At 40.1% G+C, this 26,142-nt stretch overlaps 1 protein-coding gene across 1 annotated transcript in view; it reads left to right on the plus strand.

Annotated features, from left to right (window-relative positions):
* The first annotated feature begins 621 nt into the window (after positions 1-621).
* The window catches only part of LOC119658798 (organic cation transporter protein-like), a 36,771-nt gene continuing 11,250 nt past the window's right edge, over positions 622-26,142 (plus strand). The window contains exon 1 of the mRNA XM_038066518.1: positions 622-1,194. Coding sequence (XP_037922446.1) covers positions 1,179-1,194 — 16 coding nt within the window. The 5' untranslated portion in view covers positions 622-1,178. The remainder of the gene's footprint in view (positions 1,195-26,142) is intronic.

Here is a 26,142-nt window from a genome sequence, read left to right on the forward strand (position 1 = left end):
AGTCCGACACTCTATACGTAAATGCATTCAACCACCCTACACCCTCCCTCGCGCTTGCACTAGTGCCAACATTTCAATTATTTTTCTGCCAATTATATTCGAAATAAAACCAGGACTGCCATTTATTGTCTATAGGGTTGATGTTACAAACGAGTAAAGTAATTATCACGGAGACAGTAAAGTATTTTTTACGGAAACAGTAATCGAAAACCTTAATTACTCATTCATGGAAAAAGATGTTTTTCAGACTCCTATCTGGATTGAAGTATACAGAATATAGTATTTCCTGGAAATGGCGGGGATTGTTTCGGTGTTTATTAATGAGCTATAAATAAAACGAAAAGAGAAAGAATATTTAAATTGAAATAAATTTCGTGGAGAGCCAAATCTATGTTCATCAAATATTTTTGATGATTTTATGTAATATATTCAATTATTGTTAGTGCGTATGCGTAATGGTCTTAAAGTAAGTGGATTGTCTCTCAGAGCATATGCCAGTTGAAGTCAACGGTCGATGTAGTGAGCAATCAAGTCCGGCCCTATTTTGCAATATTGCGGGAATCCACCAGCGGCGAGTTGCAGTTTGCATCTTAAGTACGAACATGCCTTGCAATAACTCAAAGATAGGCACTCTCTCTGGCTCTACCATCTGTATCTTTTCATGAACAGCTGATACGCGAGTAGCTATCGCGCATATGTAACACTTACTTGAAGTATCTGGCATTTCGGGTGACTTCAAAGTTCAAGCAATACTGGAGCAGCCATTGGAGCACCCTCGACCCGGCGTGGTACGGCGCGAGCGTGGTCTGTCTTAATGCTTGGGCTTAGCTTATAAAACTAGTTGAAGCTATGCAGATCGCGTTTAGTCAGTTTTCGCACGCTATATGGTACTACCGCGAATGAAATTCGGTGACTGTTAGCGGGCATATGTGATAGGAATTTTTTAAATAGTGTTTAAGTGTTTAAATAATAAGTTTTTGGTTTTGGTATTTTGTTCGATAATAGACTGTGAATTGCTTCGACGGTAATTAGAGTAAAGAAAGTGAAAAACCAAAGAAATAAATTATAAATGAATTTCGAGTAAAATAAAGACGAGTTTTTAGTGCATATCTACAATCGTTAAAAACCTTGATTTTGTTAAAAAGTGATTGTGGTTGGATAGATATTTAGCTTGCACCATGACTTCCACAACAAGTAAGTTAAGAAAAACCAGCTTCCTCAGATGAATGGCTTAGTGAAAATTTATGGTATTAATGGGTGTTAATCTTTACTGCAAATTCTTGGATGTATCGCAAACGAGTTGAGGGTTGATATACCTATGTATACCCGGATGTATGTGCGGTGAAAAGTGTAATTAACGATAATACCCCTATGAAGATGGACATAGATGACGGGAATCTTGTAGCAAAATTTATGGAAAAAGCACTAATAGCCTAGCGAAACCGCTAGAGCGTGTGACTTTCCAAGAAGTTTTGCTGGTGGCAATGCAGAATATTCAACCTGTTGGAGGAATTGTTTTAATCTTTTTAAAAACAAAATGCATTCTTAAGTAGAGTCGAGTAAGATGTGTGGTACTCGCTCATATTACAACGTGTGCAGTTTCCAGTGGAGCTATAAGCAGTGGTGTTTATGGCCAAAATGTGATTTTTTACAAAATATTTAGAAAATTACGACCGCAAACAACTTTTTTCCCTTGAATATTATAGGTGAATTTTCATTAAAGATAAACTTGGCCTTGGGGTATTTTGTTTCCTCTAATCTTAACTTTCATAAATGTTTTGAGTTTGGATAGTGATAGTGGAGTCATTTCAATAATAAGCAATATTTCTTCGATTTAGGAGTTATGATATTGACATTTTTCGTATCGCGATCATAGAAAATGTATCTATTTCTTAACCAATCTTTAGCAAAAAATAATTAATAAACGATTTTTCCCTAATCGCGGGAAAAAAAGTCAATTGAATTGCGATAACCCGCACTGAGGAGAAAACAAATGGTTCCCGAAATACTGTACACGCGATAGTGCAATAAAAAGTTTCATTCCAAAAAAACCGAAAAATCTTCTTTCTGTTACATAGGTCCTACCTTTGGAGGTAACCATGGGGCATTGCAACATTGGGGCTCTGTTGTGGGGCTCACTGGTTCTCCATTACTCGTGGGAATAAAATTGGGGACGTTTTTTTTTAAAATTCTTTAAATGGGACCCCAGGGGCACGAAGACAGTACCCCACACGGCTAAGGGTCACCAACAACAACACCAGAGCGGCTCTTCGCCCTTGGATGTTTTGATGATTATGCCGTCAACCACCAGGGACGAAAGACCTAGGCGTCGTATGGTTTGGACGAAACAACTCAACAAATTTATTGTCCGCGCCTATTATCGCGTCATGGATTTGGAATGGAATTCATCAGGGTACAGACACCGACTCCATGACACGTTCATAACCCACTCCCCGGAACTAAATCATGTTCCGGAGCAGAACGTCGTCAATCAGTACCGAGTGATAGTGAAAAATAATCAAGTTGCTCTACCAACCAGGCAACAAATTTTCCACGAAGTTTCACTTGAGCTCGGTCTGGAGTCACCAACTTACCGGACTGAACAAGGAGCAGCGCGAATGCTCCACCTATAAGGCACTCCATGAACCCAGTAATCAGGAGAAGCTTAGTGACTGGGGATGTCGACCCAATTTATAATGAGGCTTTGACCGCATTCCAGGTCGCATTCACAGAATATGCTGAGATTCTCCCAGACGCTAGGCCAAAGGTCCCAAAACTAAAGTTCACTTCGACAACAACTAACATCATTGCTGCCGTTGACAAAATTTTGACTGATCGTTTGGCTAGCGAGATTACTGCTACAGAGGTTCACAGCCTGATCTACGTTGCACCTGGCGCGGTTATTCGTCTCCATAATCAACATCTTAGAGCGAATAACAGAGGTATCCGCAGGAGGACTTTACCGTTCTTGGTTTTTCGACTCAACAAAAGAGTCGAAAAGTTGAGAAAGGAGATTGGCCGTGTCACGCAAGCACTTCTTGGAAATCCATCACCAAGAGTGCACAGATGCGTAGCGAACATCATTGGAAACTACCATCTGTCCAATGATATGCCAATCGAAGAAATCCTCGAGGTGCTGATGCAGAAACTTGCGGTATGCTCCAATCACATGCGTACATAAGAAAAAAGGTTTCAGCGAAGGACAGACAACACCTTGTTCTTCCAAAACCAACGGGGATTCTATAAAAATCTCATCAACTCAATTCGGGAAAGTAACCTCGATCTAGATTAGGGAGAAATCTTCTGGAGAAGTGTTTGGAGCGAATCCAGCCGTTGCACACCTTATGCGTTCATGCGACGCTCTCCCCGAAACGACTATGCCTGACATAACTGAAGTCGACGTAGAAATAATCCTTGACAAGGCAGGCAATTGGAAGGCGCCAGGAGTTGACAAGATTCACAACTTCTGGCTGAAACGCTTCAAGAGCACTCACAGGATATTGGCAAACCAATTTAATCAGATGATTGCCGATCCTAAATAAGTTTCAAAATTTTTCACCAAGGAGGTAACTTTTCTCATCCCCAAGGAACACGGTGCCTCTTGCCATTCAAAATGTCGACCAATTACTTGTCTTCCTACCATCTGCAAGGTCTTCAGTTCAGTTCTGTGCGCGAACATCTCAAAACATCTTGATGTTCATAAATTGATAGCTGAGGAGTAAAAAGGATGCGCAAAAGGCTCTCTCACGACCTCAATCACCAACTCCAGTTGTAGGTTATGCAACTGTGAAGAGGAGACCATCCAGCACATAACATCTGCCTGCAGAATGTTGAGCAGTGTCGAGTACACCAGTCGTCATAACTCCGTCTGCAAGATTCTCCATCAAAACCTTGTGTTGTAGTATAATTTAGTGGCAACCTACCATCCTTATTATAAGTATACTCCGCAGAGAATCTTAAAAAATGATCGGGTCAAACTACTGTGGGATCACACTATTGCCACCGACCACAGTGTTAATCACAATAGACTCGATCTAGTTCTGCTTCTCAAGGAAGAACGAGCGAGAAATCAGGAACTACGACCTCTGGGCGGACGATATGAAGCAGACTTGGAAATTACAAAAGATCGAAGTAGCCCCAGTGGTAATTTCAGCGGCGGGATTAGTCCCGCAGAACTTACATAAAGCGCTGAAATCGCTCGATCTTAGGACTGGACTATACATGGAGATGCAAAAGGCGGTTATCCTTGCAACCTGTGCTATAGTCCGGAGAGTCCTGTCCGTTAACAATCTGACCTAGTGGGCTTCAGTCTTAATTCGTACTGTCTTCCATTTAAGATCTATGTCTCTGTACTATTGAACCACCGCGTCATTGCTTGAACTGAGTGAAGTCCTTTTCTGCTGCAGAAACCTGGGACAATGGAACGTAACGTGCTCCGGGTCCTCGGGTGTAGCACCGCATTCAGGACAGTTGGGAGACTCGTCCAACTCGAAGCAGCAAGTACTTCCTATAGCTACCGTGTCCTGTAAGGAATTATTTCAGGTGGTAATTCAATTCTCCGTGCTTTCGGTGGACCCATTTCTCGATACACGGGATCAATGTATGTGTCCACCGGCCCTTGTTACAGTTATCCCACCGTTGTTGTCACTTGCCACACAATTCTCTCCTGATGGCTTTTCGGAAATCTGATTAACCTCGGCTGGATTTGCTTTCCGTTTTTGTAGAGCCAGTGTGCGTCGCTCGCTAGAAGATCTATAGGGATCATTGCCGCGATGACACACACTGTCTCCGTCGACGCCGTCCTAAATGCGCTGCACACCCTTCGCGCAATTGCCCGGTATGCCGAACTTATCTTCCTCCGGTTTACAGCGTGGTTCCATGCTCCCGCCCAGACAGGGGCCGCGTATAACAGGATCGAGTTCATCACTCCCGCGATGAGTAGCCTGCGACTATACTTCGTCCCTTCCACGTTAGGCATCATCCTTGCAAGGGATGAGCTAATATTTGATGCCTTCTCCCGCGCATAATCCAGGTGTCCCTTGAAATTCAGCTTGGCATCGATCATCACCCTCAGGTATTTGACAATCGATTTTGAGGCGACCAGTAATTGGGCCTCTTGCCGTGGTGCAAACGTCGTCGTGGCATCGTAGCGTCGCATGCTCCGGTTAGATGCTGAGACAGTTGTGTGACCCTTTCCATCGCTGTTCCATCCGGATCATGGGCTCCTTCCAATGCCGCCAGGAATGTCTCCTCCTCGGAAGCTCCGATACACCAGCCAACCGCTTTAGCCTTTCTATCTCCAGAGCGTCGTTGATTGCTTCCTCCGTTTTTAATGCTGAAGAAGATGGCCTCGTGTGGGTGGTGCCCACTGTGGGTGTAGGGCTCACTCACTTGTCAAGCCATCTCCCTCACACAGAGAAGTGCTAACAAATGTCAGGTTAACAATCGAACCCGACCCTCTACCTCGAAATCGATGTCTACTTTTAATTGGTCAGTCATTCATTCATGCAATTACATAAACAGATAATCAACTCTCAGATCAGGAACGTGCATTTTATATGAATTTTATTATTTTTCAAAATTTGGGACCATGGGAAAAACTGTTTACGCATAGTAACGCAAGACTAATTATCTGTGTTAATTGGATAGAATCATCTAAACGGTTCTTCTATTCACAATGACCAAAAAATAGTAATAATTAGCATCAACAGCCAAGATAGATGTTATATGTTACATATTATCAACAATGATTAGAAAAGTACTCTGAGTTAAATGGTTCAGCCCTCTTATCACTTTCATGAAACGGAACCGAAGGACTTTGACAGTACGCCTGAATATTATCAGCTTCATGTTTACTGATTTGAGAACAAGCCTCCAAAATTTGATTTGTTTCTGAAAGATTGTTTTTTTTTCGGTTTAAGTTTCACATATGGGTTTCAGAATCCATTTTTTATTTGTTGAGTAAAAGTTCAGTAGATTAGGGGACTCTGGAATCAAAAAGAGCCGAGCCAAGCGAGAGGTCAGGGCGATAAATGTACGCGTGGTATCTGTTTGGAAAATAGGGACGGATTTCCTATTTAATAAGTTAAAATGGGTTGAAAGAGTAACGCCATTGTAGAGTCTAAAGTGACCCGATTTTTTGAAATGGTTAATGGTTATTTGAACAATTAATTCGAAACCGAAACCTTCAATTTTTATTTAAACATTCCTCATTCGAGGGCTTATTTTTTGGATAAGACCATTGCACTAGTTACTTTGCACTTCAAAATTGTCGCAATAGTTTTTCCCATGATTTCCTTGAAGATTTGTTTGCCTCCATAGTTGACGCATTACAAAATTTCAAAGTCCGATGATGGAGCCTACTTCCTTCTTATCAAATGAACCTTCATGGTTCGATTGACATTGATTGGCGTGTATTCAGCTCCTGGTGTTTACTCTGTTAGTTAACAGTGCTTGAATTTTATTTAGAGATGATGATTTTCTCAGTGGATCACCCAATTAATTTCGCTGTCCCAAAAATAAACCGAAAATCCATGTTGTCGTCAAGATCTATTAGCCCGTCGATAGTTTACTCACTTCTCTTTTATCTTTTCATCCACTGTTTTCGGCATTCTAGTGCCTTGAATGGTTACCACTGCCGTTGAGATAAAAATCACACTCACTATTCTACCATAAGTCGTGCTATCTACATGAAATTCAGCACTTACTTATTCCATGTAGCATCACTAGCAAAATGCGATGATTGGTTATGGAACATCAACTCTTGGGCTGTTCGGATAAGGAGGATGATCTCTTTAAGGCTTGAACACTGAGGACTTGTCTCGAGAAACGGACGCACAAGCCAGGCGAAATGCCGGTAGGTGGGTCGGCTTCTGTGGTCGTTCCGCCCAATTAGCGCAATGGTGAATCGCTTTGATGCCACAAAATAGTAAGACCATGACTGCTGTGGAATGAGCAAGAGGCAGAGTCTAGCCAGCTCAGATGTTGAGAGCGATTCCATAACACTTACGAAGGAAAGCAGCTCTGCCATCCTATAACTAGAGACGTCTCTGAGGTCCTCAAAGAATAGTTCACTAGTGTTCGTAATTTGGCTCTAGCCAAAGCTGAGTAATCACAAAGGAAGTGCCTGAGAGTTTTTCCCTCTTATTTGCAGCTTCATTGCAAACTGTAAGGTATGCCGAGTCTCCCGGCTTGGTCCCCTATGGGCCAGTACTCCATGTAGGCCGCCGTAATGTAATATGCATTTGCATGCCTTTGGCACATGAACTCTTGCTATCGGGTTTTTTAATAGGTGGGCCAAAAGCCGCTTGCCGTAGCTTAAGTGGTGAACTTTCGCTACCGCTAACTAGTATGAGTAAACTCCGCTCCAGTCACCAGCGGGGCGCCGACTGAACCTACCGTAAGAGCAGAGTCCTGCCTTACCAGTCTATCAGTCTTTTTATTCCCTTCTATGTTCGTATGACAGGAAACTCAGAGGAGGGTGATTTTGAGCGTACCAACCAGACTGTTCCGCGTGATCCCGCACTCAGCCTGGTGGATGTAGTCAGTCAGAATGGCTATGTTACGCTTGGGACTCGGCCCATACCCCAGCTATCCATAGGGTTTTAGTATCGCCAGTGTTTCCATTTGGAATACACTAGCAAATTCTGGGTCACCGTACGACTCGGTTACTTTGTGTAAAACTTCTGCACCGAATCCACAGCCCATCTTTGGTCCGTCGGTGCAAAACGCGCCGGTCCATTCTGCCCTGGTTGGAAAGTCCATTCCAAAGTTTCGTGGCGCGCTACATAGGATGCTATCTTCTTCCTCTTTGTTTGTTTACAGTTTTGGGTTACATTCTGCGGACAAGATTATTATTATACTTTTTAACCACTCACTTGTTCTCTGTTTAGTAACCCATTTGAAGCCGGTTGAATCACTTCACAATGCACTAATCCCGAGCTTTAATTTGGTGGCAAAAACAATAAATGATACATTCCCTTCCCTTATGAAAGTATGGAAAACACCTTTACTTTCAATACAGGGTCATGCCTTTCACTGTATGAACACCACGTATTCATAATGATACAGAGTTCCATAAATCTACCAAATTTTATTGCAGTATGTGCAACAGATTGTATAGAAAATGTTTGATACTGAAGAGAAGAGTCCGACTCGGTTCTAAGCGATCATATCTCACAATATGTTTCGGAGTTTAAGTCGACACCAACTCCGACACCGACTTTTTCTTCTGAGAAACAAGCCTACAGACTGGGGTGGTCCAGACGTTACTTCGGACTGGGTTGCGAAAGAAACCCTTATTCAGTTACGTGAAAATAGTATACCCTCGAAGGGAACCCTTCGTATAAAGGAGTACACTTAAATGACGAGAGCTTACTAATGCCGATACGAGATAAATCATCCCGCAACTACGGGTGGAATAGTGCAACTGTGGATGGTGTAGTACATTATCTCACCTTCATTTGAGTGGTGGACTACTAACTAATCACTGCTCCATTGTCAGAGAACTAGCCTAGAATCGTTTGCCACATTACTTTGGGCTAGCCCCCGAGCTCTCCCGACTTTCAGAGCATTCAAATTAGAGAATTTCTTTCACCAACGGAAGGGGGAGGAGGAACGGAACTGTTAGTTCAGGGAACCTCCTGCCATCCGGCTCCTCCATATGATCACAAGAACCCAAACCTAATGCTCAACATGGCTCCAGCTGTCAGCGCTCCTCAGGATCTCCTCGACAATGTTGTCTAGAGAGATATCCCATGTGTTTAAATAGAGCTGATGACGAATTCCGTGTCACCTTCCCCAAGGTGTGATGGGCGTCGTCCACAATTCCATTGCAGAACACACAATCCGAAGTCCGTGCCTTTCCAAGCTTGTGCAGGTAACACTGAAAACGTCCATGCCCACTTAGCAGCTGGGTAAGGAAATAGTCAGTCAATCATGCTTCCGGTTTAGCCACGCACCCAAGTTGCCAATAAGCCATGCAGACCATCTGCCTCTAGACTCATTTTGCCAAGAGAGTTGCCACTCATCCAGTGTAGGTTGCCATTCTTCACAAGCAACCACCTCTCTTGGTTCTTCTCCCTTGCGTTTGTAAATGGCGTTACCTCCTTAGAAGGGCAATAGGGGTCACTGCCACGATCACCATCACGGTCGGTTCAGAGACAGTGCGGTACGTAGATGGCACCCGAAAATCTCCTCGTCTCTACAGTTGTACGAGACGTCTACGGTATACCTCGTTACCTTGCACCTTTAAGATACTGAGGTTTTCTCAGTTGAAACAATCGTTTTTATGAAGGAGTGGCTGGAGGTAAGTGAACTGATATTCGTTAAGGATTGAGTAGGGTGCTATTTTTCCATCGCAAAACAATTACCTTGTAGTGATAAAAGATGTCAGGCTCAACGCGAAGCAGCATCTCTAACATGTTTGTGATGGGGCATCCAGTGCTAATATGGTCCAAATATCAAAAGCATGTGATATACTTGTTGGCTGCTTACGGCTACCCTACTGAGCCTAAAACCACCATACCAAGTTTAGATAACTATACGGTTTATAGAATGCCCACATTGCCTCCAGGACTGCCACGGATTATGAGGCACTAGTTGTTTGGCGAAGTCCATTTACATTCTGGCTGGATAGATTATCCGAATCACTGACCAAAAGTTCAATCCATCCGATGGACAAGAACGCTGAAAGCAGGAAACCACTGAATAGGTAACAACTATGGAAGTGCTCGGAATGCGGTCGTTGGACTTTCAGAGTGATTACCAATATCAAGATTTCAATACAGAGAATTCACGAAGATATGAAGTATAATTCCACACAGTTTTCTTCTGAGCGAGGAGAAATCCGTATGGGTCTATATTGGATTGCTCATATAATTGCCCTCATAGCGATAGTATTCCGGAAGACCAGGGACATTTTTTTCTTTCAGTGATCCAGATTTGCGGATGAATGAAAGAGTTTGAAGTAGGTATTAGAAAAGACAGTATCATGGCGAAATTTGTTAATCGTTTAACTCTCTTCTGTCGCCATTTTGGTGGTCTCATAGGTAAGCAGCGAGTCGTTCAATCAAAAGGTAGTCATATACATATCTACGACCTTGAGAATGCCCAAAGGCCATAAAAACAAACGACCGAATTTGCTAATATATATTATCAACTTTCACTATACTCGTTTTTCAAATAAAGTTCGCATATGAATATCTATTAATTAGATAAATTTCACGGTATTTTTTGGTGCACCGCAAATACATTGAAAAAATCTGTGTGCCCAGCGCATTTTTTTTCCAATATTTTCTTATAGCAGATGGAGCCTAGATTCACCATCAGGCTCTTGAAATGAGGTCCAGTCTAAGGGGAAAGCGTGCTTTGGCGAAAGCCCTTTTTCTGAAACAGAAACGCCCCCATTCAATATAACAATTCGGAAAATCGCAAGCTGAACGCTTCAGATATGAAAGGTTTTGTGTATTGCTTATATAAGCATATTTGAATGGTAATCCCATTAGTACTTATCTCGCAGTGTTTATGCATCTAGTTTACCAGACCATTCCCCTTAGTATGATATTGACATCCAAAGTCTCAGAGTGCAGTAAATTTGCAGAAAAGTGACAATTTTAACCTATTATTACTTTGTTAGTAATAGTGTGATTTCCACCAAACTTGCCAGTATTATGCTCTATACTATAGCCTTTAATACTGTAAAAGCTGAGGATTCTACCGTACCCAGTCAATTTTTAAAAAATATACTTATAGTTTATATGGTAATTTATGGTATTATTGTGAACTTTATTTAAACAGGAATCACTATGGAGAGTATTTGGAGGCCTAGATACCGTGTGCATCGAGCACCATATTTTTTTTTCACATATTAGTTAATAGTTTTTGAAAACGAGTCCTTGAAGTAACTGACCCTTTTCGGAATCCCACCCCCCCCCTTTTCGCCGGGAAAAGGTAGGAAGGTAGCATGATTGCCTATTTTAAAAAGCAAAAGAAGTCCAATTAAAGATAGAAGGGTATAGGGAAGTAGAATTATTTGTAATTTAAGTATATTAAATTTCATAAATTATGAGCTTTCTTTGTTAGGTGAAAAACTTCACTCGCCACCACTAATTATTCATCACTCATTCTCCGGTTCAATTAATGATTTCAGTTGTTTTATTTGGTTTTACAAAAAGCGATCACACATATGTGCATATCATGCAAGTTAAACCATTTGATGAAGTGTGTTCTGATGATTACACGAGTATGAGCATTTTGAAATTCAAAATTCGCTGTGCGTGGTTACATAAGTACGATGCATTCTAAATTGAAATTAATTGGGAGAATGAGGTTATTCTTAGTATTACAGTGTTGGAGTCGAAGGCGTGAATTTCATGACGGTTTGACAATAATTTAATGCAGTTTTTGCAAAGCATTCCATGATTCTTTTATACTTTTGGCGTATTCGTTTTTGGTCTGGTCCATTCCATTATCTTTGTCAATACTTAAATGAAGTGGGAGTTGCCCAGCTCCCGAGGGTGTAATATAATGCAATAAATGGCTAATTTTCAGGAATTAGCTTGGTCTTATTTGTAAGATCCTGTGATTGATAGTCTGGATAGACGTGGTTGTACTGGTTCTGATTTTTATTCAAAGAGGGTTAACAATTGAAATGCATACTAAGTGTGGTTTATACGCCTTCCTGGTGCAATATACGATTGCGTTTATTTTAAAAGGTTTTCAAATAAATTCGAGCAAAATGTTGGGGTAGGTCCTCCTTTGTATAAGATCAGAACTTCTAAAAATTGGTCGCACTAGAGACAACAACGAGGGCAGTTGAGTGAGGGGTCATGATGATTGTTAAACGTTGCAGAGCTATCTCCATCTAGATATTCTTTCTAGGCGGTACCTCGAATTACTGATAACAAGGGATAACATGACAACGAGGTTTCACTTCGATAAGAAGTTTGAAACACGTTGGAATAACAAAGCAAACTGGGAGAGCGTGGCTGCGGCATACGGCTTAAACCAGCTACTGATTACTTGGTACACGTACGTATCCCTCACAGCAGAGGGACTGAGGGCCGGTGTCATTGGTCCAAGGAAAATGTACTTTGAGCCAATGGACAGGTACACTAGCATATTCCAGGCGGAAATTTACGCCATAGACAAATGTGCCTCCTTTAATCTGCAAAGGAACTATAGGGGGCAGAACATAGCTACTCTCACCGATAGCCAAGCAGCGATCAAGGCACTTTGGTGCAACGAGGTGAACTCTACACTGATATGGGAATGCCTTGAGAGACTTAATACACTCGGCTCGTTCAACAAGGTCTGGATACTTTGGGTTCCAGGCCATGCTGGGTTGGAAGGCAACGAGGCAGCGGACGAACTAGCCAAGAAGGGAGCAAGGACGCCTTTACACAGGCCAGAACCCTTCTGTGGAATCGGAAACGGTTTCATGGCTATGAATCTAAGAAATGAAGAGGAACGGTTGAGGGAACTATATTGGGCGGGCCTACCAGGGATGGAGCAGTCCAGAGTGCTTATTGGGAGATAAGAGCCCATACGCACAAAGGATTGCTTAAACCTCACCAAAAAGAACCTCCGAATCATAGTGGGAATTCTCACTTGTCATTGTCGGCTGAACTACCACCTAGGGAAGCTAGGGATATCTACGAACACTGCCTACAGGTTTTGTGAGTAGGATGACGAAACCTCTATACACGTCCTGGGACAGTGTCCGGCACTTGTGCAAAGTAGGTCAAGGCATCTGGGAGAACACTTAATACCAGATGCAAAGTTGAAAGATCTGGAAGTAGGGAACATACTGAAGTTCCTAACGTTTATAGACCTGCTTGAGATACTATTATCAATAGGTACACTATAACCAGTACAAGGGGCACAATAGTTCTTCAAGGACGCGGTGCGACTTTCCCTTAACAGAATAATAATAATAATCTCCATCTGTTCACTATAGTATTCAGAGGTTCTCTCAGCAACAACTACTGGATCTAGGCTATGTGATTGATTTGTTAAGTGATTTACCTTAGAAGAGTATATTCTTATTTAACCTTTTTTCTGTCAGGCCATTTTGGGACCTTTTATTTGCACACATTTCTTGGACCTATTCGTGGTAGAAAAACCCCTGTATTCACATTCAAAAAATCTGTTGTAATCACTTCGTCCCTGTATTGATTGCACATTGTTTCCCAAATGTATAAATCTCTACATTTTCGATTGAGATGTTGTCACACCTTTTGCAATTTTCTAGGTATATTGATCAAGAGCTATAATAAGAAACGTACACTTGCGTATAGCAAGTATGTTACCAAATTGAACACAGAATACAGATCGCTTTCAATTTCATGCAAAAGTGGAGCATAAATTCGATCATGCAATTATGTGTATTTTTTTAGCAGATTTAAAAGTGCGTACGAAGAAATCTCTGCATAATTTGTACTTAGTCGAACGAAATTGGATGTGTTATAATCAAAAGCAATTATTTACGTGAGTACAGCGAAATGCTTTTCTTTCGACATAGAAACTAGATGTTCCCTTCCTCCTTTTCTTTAAGAAATTTTGAAACTTGAAATACCTTGCATTGGTGGTTCTTCCTGGGATCATTTCTTTTCTAGTCAAACAGTCGTGAGAGTAAAAATCTTTCAATTTGTATCTTTTTTCATTGCACATAGGACAGGGTTTTAGATATGAGTTTTATGACATCTATCAAATATGGAGCGATATAGATAATTAGATAAGATAGACAATTCCCTTCTGTGAAAAGGAGTAAGGGAGTCTATTCCAAACTTTCAAATGAATAGTCATACTCAGGAAAAATTAGCTTTAGTTGCAAGAAATAGTTTTGACTTTCAGTAGTCAAGAGTGAGGTTGGTTATGCCTCACTGATGTGATTTTCATTCTCTTTTATAATTATTTAATATTTTTCAAATATTGTCTGGTTTTACCTGCAAATGGAACTAAGGGCTTCGCTGGTCTTGATGTAGATTGACAGAAGACCAGAATAGTTCGACAAACTTCGAAGATGTTTGGAAAATATATTTCATTACTGTTTGAACACATTTCATTTAGATAAACAAACATCTAAATTGTGCATTAGTACTAGCGTAGAGCTCAACGCTACTTAAGGATACCAGATAACTCAGTTCCATGTTTGATTGCAAGTTATGGTTTTTAGTATCATTCAGTATTAATGAAGGGAGACCAAAAAGCTATAATGATCGGTTCTTAGTTGCCGTTTTCTTTCGACGAGCGACCTTTCCATATTCGCCGTTGGAAACATAGGGTTGAATCTGTAGGATACGAACGTAGGACATTGATTAGTCATGTACGTTGAACTCTGTCAGAAACGTCAATTATAAGTTACTTTTTACAGCTCCACGAAGCAAAACGATGACGCTTCTGTTCCTTGGAGAATTTTTTGCTGTTCTAAAGATGAGCCTTGGTCTTCCTATTACTAAAAGCCGTTTGCCAAGAAAGAATAAAAAAGAAATGCCTATAGCAAGCAAGAATAGAAATTCCTCTGGCCCACCAATTACTTGCTTTGTGGAAACCAGTAACGAATGCGAATTAAGTTCTGATATCAGAAATTTTGTACTCGATTAAAACCAGGGCCTCTTCAGGTTTACGAATTGTTTGTGAGTCATCGTACGTCCTCTTTCATAATTTCCGTAAAATTTGTCTAAGGACTGTCAGTAGAGCGGGTGCCTTTAGGGGTCATCCACTTAGCGGGTTCGACACGCTTTGAAGGCATTTTTCAAAGTCCATCCCTATACTCTATTGTCTTAGAGGTCTGTTGATATTTAACAAGGGACCTGACCAAGACCAGCTGATTCCTTCTGTAAATTAAATACTGACTACTTCTGCATTGAGTTTCCTCGTGCCAATAAAACTACTACTAAACTATTGTAAAAAAGTAATAATTTAAGATAATATTATCAATGTTTGAACACCTTCGAATGATTTTTCAAGCTAGGGTTGGCGTTCTGGACGGCTTTAACTGGAACTTCATTCAAAGTGTCATAGTGGCTTGGGTTGCCTTAAATATGAATATTTGGGCATGGTTGGGTATGTTCTGGTAACGGGTCCTTGAAGTACCCCCCTTAAATTCAATGTGCACCATCCAATCTTGTGAGAAAAAAGTGTGACAGACAGACAGGGAGTCAAGTGCCCGAACATTGGAGAGAGCGCAGAACACGCCTTATTACAATACTCGAGTTCCGCGTGCATTGGAAGCTACAATTGGGGGTAACCTAACATGTGAAAACATTATGAAGCATACACTGAAATCTAGGGGGATACGAACTGTAGTCGAAAAGGTGATAGCCGCCAGCTGTCCATCCTAGACAGGAAGACGAATATGTGACGAACACGATCCTGACCACGAGCATAGGATAAATTCATCCCCATGGCGTAATATCATATGGGAGTCCCAGAGGAACAGTGGAAGAAGAAGAAGGTAATTTTAGCGGATAAGAGTCCCACATAAACGTCTGACAGGAGTCAACAGTAGCTTTTGAAGCTTAAAAAAGACTAGATAGTGGTTCAGGCAAAAAACCCAAGTGTAGTTTTAATGAGTTGCACATTCAATAACACCCATACTTGGACGAGAATCTGGCTTAAAACCCAATCATTCATTAACGTCATGCTAAAATTTGATTGGGCAGCCGTAGGAAACATAAAAGGCAGTGGGAAAGAAAAACTCTCGTTTGCAAGGACGAAAAAGAACTGTAAGGAATAAGAGAAAGAAAGGAAAATAGGCTACGAGTAGCTGCGACAGACAAACCCTTAAATCGACACGGAACGCCTCCTTATGTGAAATTAGGGAACCTCAAACTCAAACGTTGTTTCTCATCTATTCAAAGTCACTTCGATTGCTTCTCAAAATTAGTGTGGTCCAGCATTAAACAGAAGGGGAACTCAGGAAGAGTCTATCCCCTACCAAAAAAGTCAATCAAATAAAATTTTTGACAAGATGGAAGAATTTATCACTCTAATCTATTTTATCAGTTTACTTCCTTCTTTTTGTCACTATTATGAGTGGTAGCAATAAAAACTGGACTATGAGAAACACTGAAATAATCCAATATAGAACATATTTTCGAGCCTGGACAAAACCAAGCATTTTGGAACATTACGTGGAGTTTAGGTATTCACTTCATCTGCTTTTCATTGATTTCGAGATAGGATTTGGCAGCCTGAATAGGGAGCAGGAGGAGCTTTCCGGATCCTATTATCAGGGCGACATTTGATGACGCAAAATGTCACGAGCTGCATCGATGTAATATTGCAGAGCAATTTGGTGTCCAAAGTGGAGTCTGTCAGGATTTAATTTTGCAACCGATATTATTTGTTCTTGTTGTCGGAGACGCTCTTCATACTGCCTTGCCAGGAAGGTGTGCAGGAGTGCAATGGACTAAGATATGTTGTCTTTCTTCTTGATACTAGTTTACTCTCTTGCCGAGTCATGGACCTTGGTCAAATGGCTCTGGATTTGGAAAGAGAGGCAAGTAGAGTTGTACTGAAGATAAACACCAATTAAACCAAGGTTCTCAGTCTGAGAGGTCAGCCCACTCTCCCTATCTGCGTTAATGGCCAGAGTATCGAACACGTCGATCGATTTGTATATCAAGCAAGGATGGTTTCAGGGCTGTCATTAGTGAGTATGAGCGGAAATGGCAGTGGATAGGTTACCCACAAAGAAGGGGTGACAATTGCATTACGGGCTACGCCATGCCGTGGAACTCGCCCTCGTAAGATGACAGACGAATGAGAGGACTCAAAAGCACTTGGCGCAGAACAGTAGAGGAGGAGTGAAGGCACCTCGGGGAGCTGACAAGTGTTTTAAAAAATCACGAGCGATGGCGCTGGTTAACGCGCTATACCCCGTCAAGGTGTAAATGGCAACAAGATAACTTCATGTTTACGTTACGAACTCGGGGAACACGATAAAGCGTGTTCTTGGTGAACATACAAGGATAGACATCCTTACGGTTTCTTTTTTTAATGCCATGTTCATGTTCTTTGAAGTTTCTACTCCTATTCTTTACAGTCGACAGGTTTGGAATGGTACCTAGATAGTTTCTTTTTATACTATTCCCATAGAAGTGAGTAGTAGTAGAAATATATTATAGTCATTTCTAGTATTGAAATTATGACATTTAATCTCAATAATATAAATGACAATTTTGTTGAATATCTCGTGTTTGCAATAAACTTATTTTTACCCTAACTACAATAGAAACAAGTTCTATGAAAATTTAATGTCGATTAAACCACAACCATAAATCGCTGACAATAATATAAAATCAAATTATAAATCAAAATTTGTAAATTACATTAGAAAGTGATCTAAAAATGCAATTTATTTTACCGCAATTTATGTTTGAAATTGGCATAAAGGCAGTAAAAGGCAAAAATAAAAATATCTAATCATAGAAAAATGTATCTATTTTAATTTTTTGTTTCTTATTTCAAAGAATAGGATTAAATGCTGCTTTTATCTAAGTGATATATCTGGTTTTATTTTTGTTGTCGTCATAGTTCTATAATGGATATAAAGACTGAAAACGTGACTAATTTTTATAGTGACTGTTCTGACACATGGAATTGTATGAATAGAATGGCAGTTGATTTTTTTAACATTACCCGAGTAATAATACCATTGGCCTGATATCGCCACTTTATGTTCAACTTGCACACGAAAAGCAATTGTTTCTTGAAACTAGATTAACTTGATTTAAGTTTGGTGCAATCAAATAACTCTTTTTTTTTTAATTCCCGGATTTTCGTAATAAGAACCTCGTTCAATCTGAAATAGTATAGTATCTTTGAGATATACATATATGTATAATATACAACTGTTGCGAACAATTCTCGTCTTTCTTATTCATATTTTTTATTACGATGATTTTAATTAATTTCAAAATATTTTTTTCCTTAAATTTTTTTTAATGCTAAAATTACAAACCAGATTACTTGTTATAATTAAACCATGCAACAAAGTGTCCAATTGTATCTAAAGTCTCAACTGCTGGTTTTATTTTGGAATGCTGCTTTCAAAAAAAGGTTTATCAGTATTTTTTTCAAGTGTTGGCTTTGAACTTTCAACCACGAGGTGAACCGAATTTAAATTACGGAAACGTTGATCAAACAATACAAATATATATATATACATTTCGGGGGAGTCTGACGTATAAATAGGTTCACCTCGAACTTGGCAATTCAATGCAAGTAGGAGTGAATATGTACATGTTTACAGTACTGAATCAGTTGCCTTATATTGCTCAGCACTCACTTGTAATGCAGGGGTACCTATGGTGTTAGGTTCAACTAGAAGAATGCAGATATTTGTATAAATTACCATTCAATAGTTTAACATTACGAAACTTTTAATTAATTTAAATTTATTTTTTACTAACATTCTAATGTTTGGTAAAAAAAAAATTAATTATATTTTCCAAACACAAATAATTTCAATTATCAAAATCTTTGATGGTAATAAAAAAAAATGTGAATATACTTTTTAATTAAAAATGGTGTTGATCAATCTTTTTTCTTTTATTCGTTAATGATCAACACTTTAGTATTTTTTCATGTGAAAATTTATTTTCACTGTTTGTGTATATAAGATTTTTCTAAATTACACTGCATTGACACCTCTGCATACTCAGAGGGCCACAATTGATAAAAGTTGATGATCATTTCCAATAGTTTCATTTACATAAATTGCTGGCAAAGCTTTTGTAGGCATACAATTCATGTCAAGGACACTCAACTCTACAAAAGATACACATTAAAGCTTTGAAAATTACTTCATTGTTCCTAGTCGCGATTCGAAGGAAATTCTCCAATGACCAATATATAGTATATTTAAGTCTAATATGTCATCCACATGCGTATTTGTAATATATAGCGGTAGCATTCGTTAACTTATAGATATAAAACAAGTTTTCACTGCAAGCTTCGTTGGCATAGAAAGATATTGACGGGATTTACTATAGATACAATAGTACTTTCAACCTGCAAACCAATAACTAACTACTATAGATAGTGTGTTGGCAGGCAATCTAATGAGTATGACTGATTGCTTTCCGTAGTGTTTATGTTTATAGTGCAAACAGTTAAGAGGAAAAATGTAGAAAACGTTGAACCGGTATCTTCACATAGGAGAATTGCAGTTGAGCGAAAAAGAAATGCATGTGGATATTGTAGTAAAATCTTTTTATAGTAATACTGAATTTCATTGATAAATGTTTGTATCTTAGATGGGAAAATGACGAAGAGTACCGGTATATTTGTTCAGAGCAATTAAATATCGTTTACCAGAACTGGTGAAACAGCTTTTCACAAATGCGTAAGAGTGCTGAGTGGTAGATAATTGATTGGGAAATGTTTTCTTTAAGTAGTTTTTGTTATTCTAAAGGGACATCGAGATGAATATCAAGAAATATTTAAATCAAATACAGCAGCCACTAAACCATCAACCATTGTCAGTGTTTTAATGGAAACGTAAAATACTGTATTTCCGGAACCATTTCTTCCCATCTTCAGCGTATTTTGCCAAGTTGAAGCGTATTCAATTCCTCTTTAGATCTTTATAACATCGAAATCGTGCTACACCTTGCTCTGAAGTGGCGAGAATCTGGACGGGGTAGCAACCCTCTCGACCAAATGCCCCACGTGTTGGTACCTAGAAATGCTTTAATCATATTGAGTTGCTGGTCATGATGCAGTAGGCGAATGTGCCAAGGCCTTGGGCAATTAGATGGTCTGCAGGGGCACTTTCTGAAAGAGCTTAGGGCACAAAGTTTCAGCAGAGGCCATTTGGTATCATGGGAACCGGATAGCCCTGCGAGTTCATACGCCTCAGGAGAAATACTGGGTATGTGTTCTAAGCCCGGTTATTGGTGGTTACCCATTAGTGGGAGTTTCGCGGACAGAGTCCTTCAGGAAACAAGCATGGAGTTGCGCTGTACATCTCGGATTTCGTACTCCTTAGTTCGGTAGAGGCTCTAGGTAGATTTAGTATGAATGCCGAGTTTCCACTCAGTATAGACTTCTACCATTGGGCTTATCACAGCGGGGCCTTGATTGTGGTCAGAAAATCAATCCGTGCCTTAAGAAAACCATGGGGTTAAATCTACATGGCAAAAGAACCTGGAGTGCCCAGAAGGGTTAATTCCTTTTTGGTATGTAATTTATTCAGGATAACTTTACAATTTCCGGGATGCGAATCTAGCCGTCAGGATTGATTTTTAGGCCCTCATCAAAGAAATATGGCTCCTTTCATTGCTTATGAGCTCTTGTGTGATGAATAAGGCGGGGAATTTGGCTGCATATATGTCGAAAAAAACATTCTCACGCTCACTTACTATGCTCGCTTGCGCATAGCTAGTGTAATAATTTAATGCGGTTTGGCGGATGGTCAAAATGGCACTTTGATCAGTCATGTTCCCTCAAACGATTCATGGATCCGCTGCAGAACTTGAACGTCAAACAAACATGGAACTTCGCATGCGCCTATCAAATAATCAGCACGTGAGCTAAATCTGGCAAAGAACCAGCTCGTTCGCGCGCAGTGAAACTCTATATCGACCGCGGATACCCTCTTTTCGGATGTGATCAAAACGTATTACGCCACTAGCCCAACGCAATATTTTCGCCTCCATTCCCGCAAGACGCCGTTCATTGTTTTTTATAGTTGGCCATCACTCAGAACCATAGAGGGCGACAGGGCGGACGACTTGCGGTAAATTTTAGATTTGAGGCGCTTGTTGATACGTCGATCGCAATGAACACCAGCTGTAAAACGCCACTTCATCCAAGTTGCGTTAATGCGTGAAGCAATTTCATAACGCAGTTCTCCATAGGGTGTTCCCTTCAGAGCTCTAAAGGTGGTTTATACATACAATAGTGGTTCAGTAATTTGGAAAATTAAAGTACAAACAGATACTTATTACACTTTCTGCATTAAATTGGAAAACACAAAGCCTGACATTACATAAGATATTTTCCCTTTGGTTTTTCGTAAAAGTTAATAAGTTTTATCAAGGAGCATTATTCCGATAGCAGTATCACACGAAATGGTTGTTAGAAGTACCTGGTTTACGCGGAAAGCGATCCACAAACATACGTGGGCCTCTTCAGACGAGAGCACTTTCAATCAAATTGAATACGTGTTGATTGAACACCCCCACCCCTCGGCCTTGATGAATATCGGATCATTCCTCGTTGGCACAGTGTTCCGGGCTCGAATTATAACACCGCCTAGAATCCTCTCTGACAATCAGATAACAGTGAATACTGAAACCATTCACAACAAAGCCCTCCGTAACACTTATAAGGGGAAAGTGGATGCCGCAATAACCGCAGCTAACAGATATCCTGGAGCTGATGGAGAGCGTTATCAATGATACGGCCACAAACATAATTAGCTCCAGCCGCCAGAAAACTCGCAACGGCTGGTTTGAAGGTGAATATAAGCTAGCAACGAAACGGAAGAATGCTGCATACCGGGTAATGTTGCATTCTCAAAGGACACGGGCACGCGCAGAGATTTATCATGAACTCCGTCGAGCGGAGAAGCGACTTCACAGTTGGAAAAACGAAGCCTGGGAGAACCAACAAGTCTGTGAACTCGAAAAGTACAGGGAGCAACCGCACGAGGCGCGCAAGTTTTACTAACAAGTCAGCAGGATGAAGCCTTACCAACTTCGATTTTCATCCTGCCGAGACAGAGAGGGAAATCTGATTTCCGACAGGTGGGCATATTGGAGCGCGGGGCTGATTATTTTGATGAAACGTGCAATTCATCCGCTTAAAAACCATAAGTCGCCAGGAGCCGATGGAATTACAGCCGTATCAGTTAAATATGGAGGCTACCAATTACACCAAGCGGTTCATCAACTGATGATGAAGATGTAGGAGAGCGAATCAGTGCCTGATGACTGGCAACAAGACATTATCTGTCCCATATATAAAAAGGGAGATATCACGCAGTGCAGCAATTATAAAGATATCCTCCTAGCCCCATACGCCCAGGATATCATTGGCGCATACCAAAGCGGCTTCACTCCAGACAAATCAGCAACAGATCAGGTTTTCTCTATGCGGCAAGCGATGGAAAAACTGTTGGAATATGGACATCAGTTACACCATCTTTTCGTCGACTTTAAGGCCGCCTAAGATAACATAGCTAAGGTAAAATTTTACGCGGCCATGAGAGAATTTGGTATCCCGACGAAATTGATAAGACTGATTAGACTGACCCTGACCAATGTGCGAGGCCGTTCGACATCAACAACGGTCTAAGATAAGGGGATGCCCTATCATGCGTCCTCTTTAACCTGGCCCTAGAGAAAGTGATTCGCGATGCAGATGTGAACGCCAGATGAACAACCCGGAGACATGAATCAAGTCAAAAAGAAGGGCACAATGCCACGAGTAGTTATGCAATGCCACAACTCATTCCCCAAGCATTGAAGGAGCAGAGGCCGGACAAGCCCCACCAGTCACACCCGAAGAAGTCAAGGATGTGATAAAAATGATCAGAAACGAACGATAGTGACCAAGCTGCTTAAACTCATAAATACTATGTGGTCTGACGAAACTCGCAAAAATATCATTTGGTTTGTCTATAAAAAGGTGACAAACTTAGCTGCGGGAACTATAGGGGAATACAAATCGAAAGGAGACTCGTACCCCTTTCAAAGAGTGTTTCAGGCAAATATCTGGGAGGATGGAGGTGGAAAGTCAACGACTGATCTTTGATTTTCTGTGTTAAGCAGATACTGGAGAAGTATTGAGAATATAACGTTAATGACCAGAAAATGTTTGATGGCTTCAAACAAGACTATGACAGTATCGATCCATCGGTACTGTACAAAATATTGCCTGAATTTGACTTCTATCGAAATTGACTATAATCACAATCCAATAAGTCAGTCCAACGCTCAAATATGGATAGATACGAATTAACAAGATTTTTCCAAACAGACTTCGGACTAAAACAAGTCGATGGGTTGCGCAAACATTATTTAACATCGCTCTGGCGTATATAATCCGAAAGATGCCAGTAGAACTAAATGGTACGCTATTGTATAAATTATCCCAGATGGTGGTCTATGCGGGTGATATATGAAATATCCTGGTATGGTTGAAAGAAAATGCCAAAGTGCCCTGATGAAGCTGGACGAAGTAGTAAAGAAAATTGGCCTAAAACAAACTTTAATCGACAGTTTTGGATACTTAGGCACAACTCCCACTAAAAACGACAAGGAAACCGTCGAAATTCATAGGAGGATCATGCTTACTAATAAAACACTTAAATTTGCATTGTCAATTCTGAAAAAAAAACTTTGGTTTGTCCTGTGTTACGGCAGTTAAAACTGGACACTGAACCAGGCTATTTAGGAGAATAGTAGGCACCGTAAGGGTAGATGCGAATGGCAAATGAGGTACATTAGTAAGGTATATAATTATATCACGTTCCAGAAACCCCTATCAGTATTGAGGTTCGAAAGTCCAGATAGGTAGACAAACACAAGAATTTCCAGGCATCTACTGAAAGGCAACGTAGAAGGGGCTTCCCTTTCCCCACCGGGAAAACCCCGAAGTGGATGGAAGAAATAAGTGGACAACGCAAGTTACACGTCGCTCGGATTCCAAAATTGAAAAATAGGAGTTTTTGGGAGGCCAAGGGCCTACATCGGACAGTAGCACCATAAAAGCAGAAGTAGACATGTTGAGCAGCCTCTTTAAGTTGACATAATCTGCTTTTGCTTTTTATGCGTTTTGCCACAATTTCCAAAGTTGGAATTAAATATTTATTATTCGATGTTAAAGGAGTGTTTTGCATAGCGTCCTCAGAATCAACAAAGACCTGGTAAACACTTTCAGTCACGCTGTTCCTAGGGAAAAGTCGGAATAGCAACTGATGAGGGGCGTCTGTTCTGGATGAAATTATTAATCGCTTCTTTAAAGCTTTTTATAAAACAAAACTATATTAAAATCTATCTATTTGACGGTCTGAATCTATCTATCTGACGGGCAAAAGAAGCTGGCCTGAACACGCCAGTGTGTGGGATTCGCATTCACTAAAGCCACCTCCGGCTCCCCAATGTGGAACCACCATCAGGTATTATATCGCGGGGCAGAGCTATTCACTTTATCTCAGTATCCGTTCTTCGTGCTTCCCATGCCCCATGAGAAACTGAGAGAGATTATAATTGAGCACGTCCTTATGGCTACCCTTCTGAAGATTTCACTCAGTTTATGAGCGTTAAATGGTATCTGTTATACCTTTTCCCGAACTGGTACTGCATAAAGCGAGATTGAGCTCATCACTCTGACTATAAGTAATCTGGAAGTATACCGTGGCCCTCATACGTTCGGCATCATCATTGCTAGAGCCATATTTGTAGTGGATGCCTTCCTTTGTATTACCCACTTTAGACACTTACAAACATTCATGATCTGGACAGGAATTCGAACCTAGAGCATAAAATAAAGTTCGTGAAGTTAATAGGCATAGAAATGAGTAGGAAGAAGGAATGAAATAGAACAACCACATCCTGATCTCTTTCGAATTCAAAATTTTCACCTCTTTGATGAGCGGGTGGAATTTCGGAAGGATGACATCGAGGAAGAAGACGTAAGTCGGGATATAATCATTAACAAATAGTTTTGATCAATTCCTTCATTTGCTAAGAAAGAATCAACTATTCTAGGCGCGTATTTGTTTCTTATAAAGGGAGAGTCAAACATCAAAGAGATAACTCAATCTTGAAGATACGTCTTCAAAACTTTATTGTAAATTTTACTTTTACAGAAGGTATTTCTCTGTATCACACCGAACACTGGATGCCTAGTTAACTAAACAATCTACAGTTTTACCCACAAAACTGTCAACCCCTTTTCGTCATAATTGTTTTTGTAACTGAACACGTTTGCTAGAAAGTCTAACAACGATGCTTCAATAAAGGAAGGAAGTATCTCCTTTTCTAAGATGTCAGTCAGTCCCAGATTAATATTTCTTATAGAATTGAATAACCAGGAAATTCTGGGAGCAATGAATTATATTCTGGCTTGAAGCTGATTTCCTATCTGCTATACATATTTGTACGTCACAAATAACGTATCTACAAAGTGCTGGGTGGGCATGTCTCGTCTCTTACAAAACAAACGTATTGACGTTGAAGTCCGAACAAAGTTCGTAAAGTTCCCATCATTCAGATACTGGTATAAGCGATCTCATTTTGTATTATCGGTCATTTGATCTTGAACGTCGGCGCTTCATTTGCATTGTACAATAATCATTTTATTACATTTCTTATGAAAATAAGGGAACGTTCTTGATGACAAACTTTGCACTGCGCTTATCAGCCGTGGTTTGTAGGCGGCGTTGTGTAATTCTTCCATTGAACTGCAGCCATTGAAAGTGGCGGTTAGCAACTGACATATGCAGAACAGTATCTTCTGGATGGGATGAATCTTTTTGTTATAACAACATTGGAGATTGAATAGTATCAGGTCAGCCTTTAGAGAAAACCAAAAATTCTTTTACCTTTTATACTCTTATAATCTCGTGATCATCCACATACAATACGTATATATTGTCCATTTATAGATACAAATATTCATCTATAAATCTACACCTAACCAAATGAGTGCTAAGAGACGCTGCTAACTTTCTTTTAGTATTTTTTTTAAATTGTTTATTACATGAGCATGACTACTATATTTTTACAGGTCGAAAGTCTGTTCAAGTTTCAATATTTATTATAAATTTTAACATTTGTCTCACTTCCCTAATCTTTAATTGCAGTTTTGTTATAGGTCACTGGCTCTTGACAATGAGATAATAATGTATATCAAAATAGTAGCACATCTATTCCCAGAATGATTGTAAAATATTCAATTGAACTAATTAAATATTTATAAACTAAATGAAATAAACCCAGCAAATATCTATGTAGGTATGAATAATAAACATAAAAATGTGCAATATTCGAGTAGTTCCATTGAATGTTGAGTAATTTACAAAAGTATATTTGCTTTGCACTTCTGGTTTTATGAATAATATTTTATCATAAAACGGGCAAAATTTTAGTTTGTAATGTTTATAGGTGGTGCAGAAGCTTT

The sequence above is a fragment of the Hermetia illucens genome, chromosome 6 (genome assembly GCF_905115235.1).
Source record: "Hermetia illucens chromosome 6, iHerIll2.2.curated.20191125, whole genome shotgun sequence".
In the NCBI taxonomy this organism is placed as follows: Eukaryota; Metazoa; Arthropoda; class Insecta; order Diptera; family Stratiomyidae; genus Hermetia; species Hermetia illucens.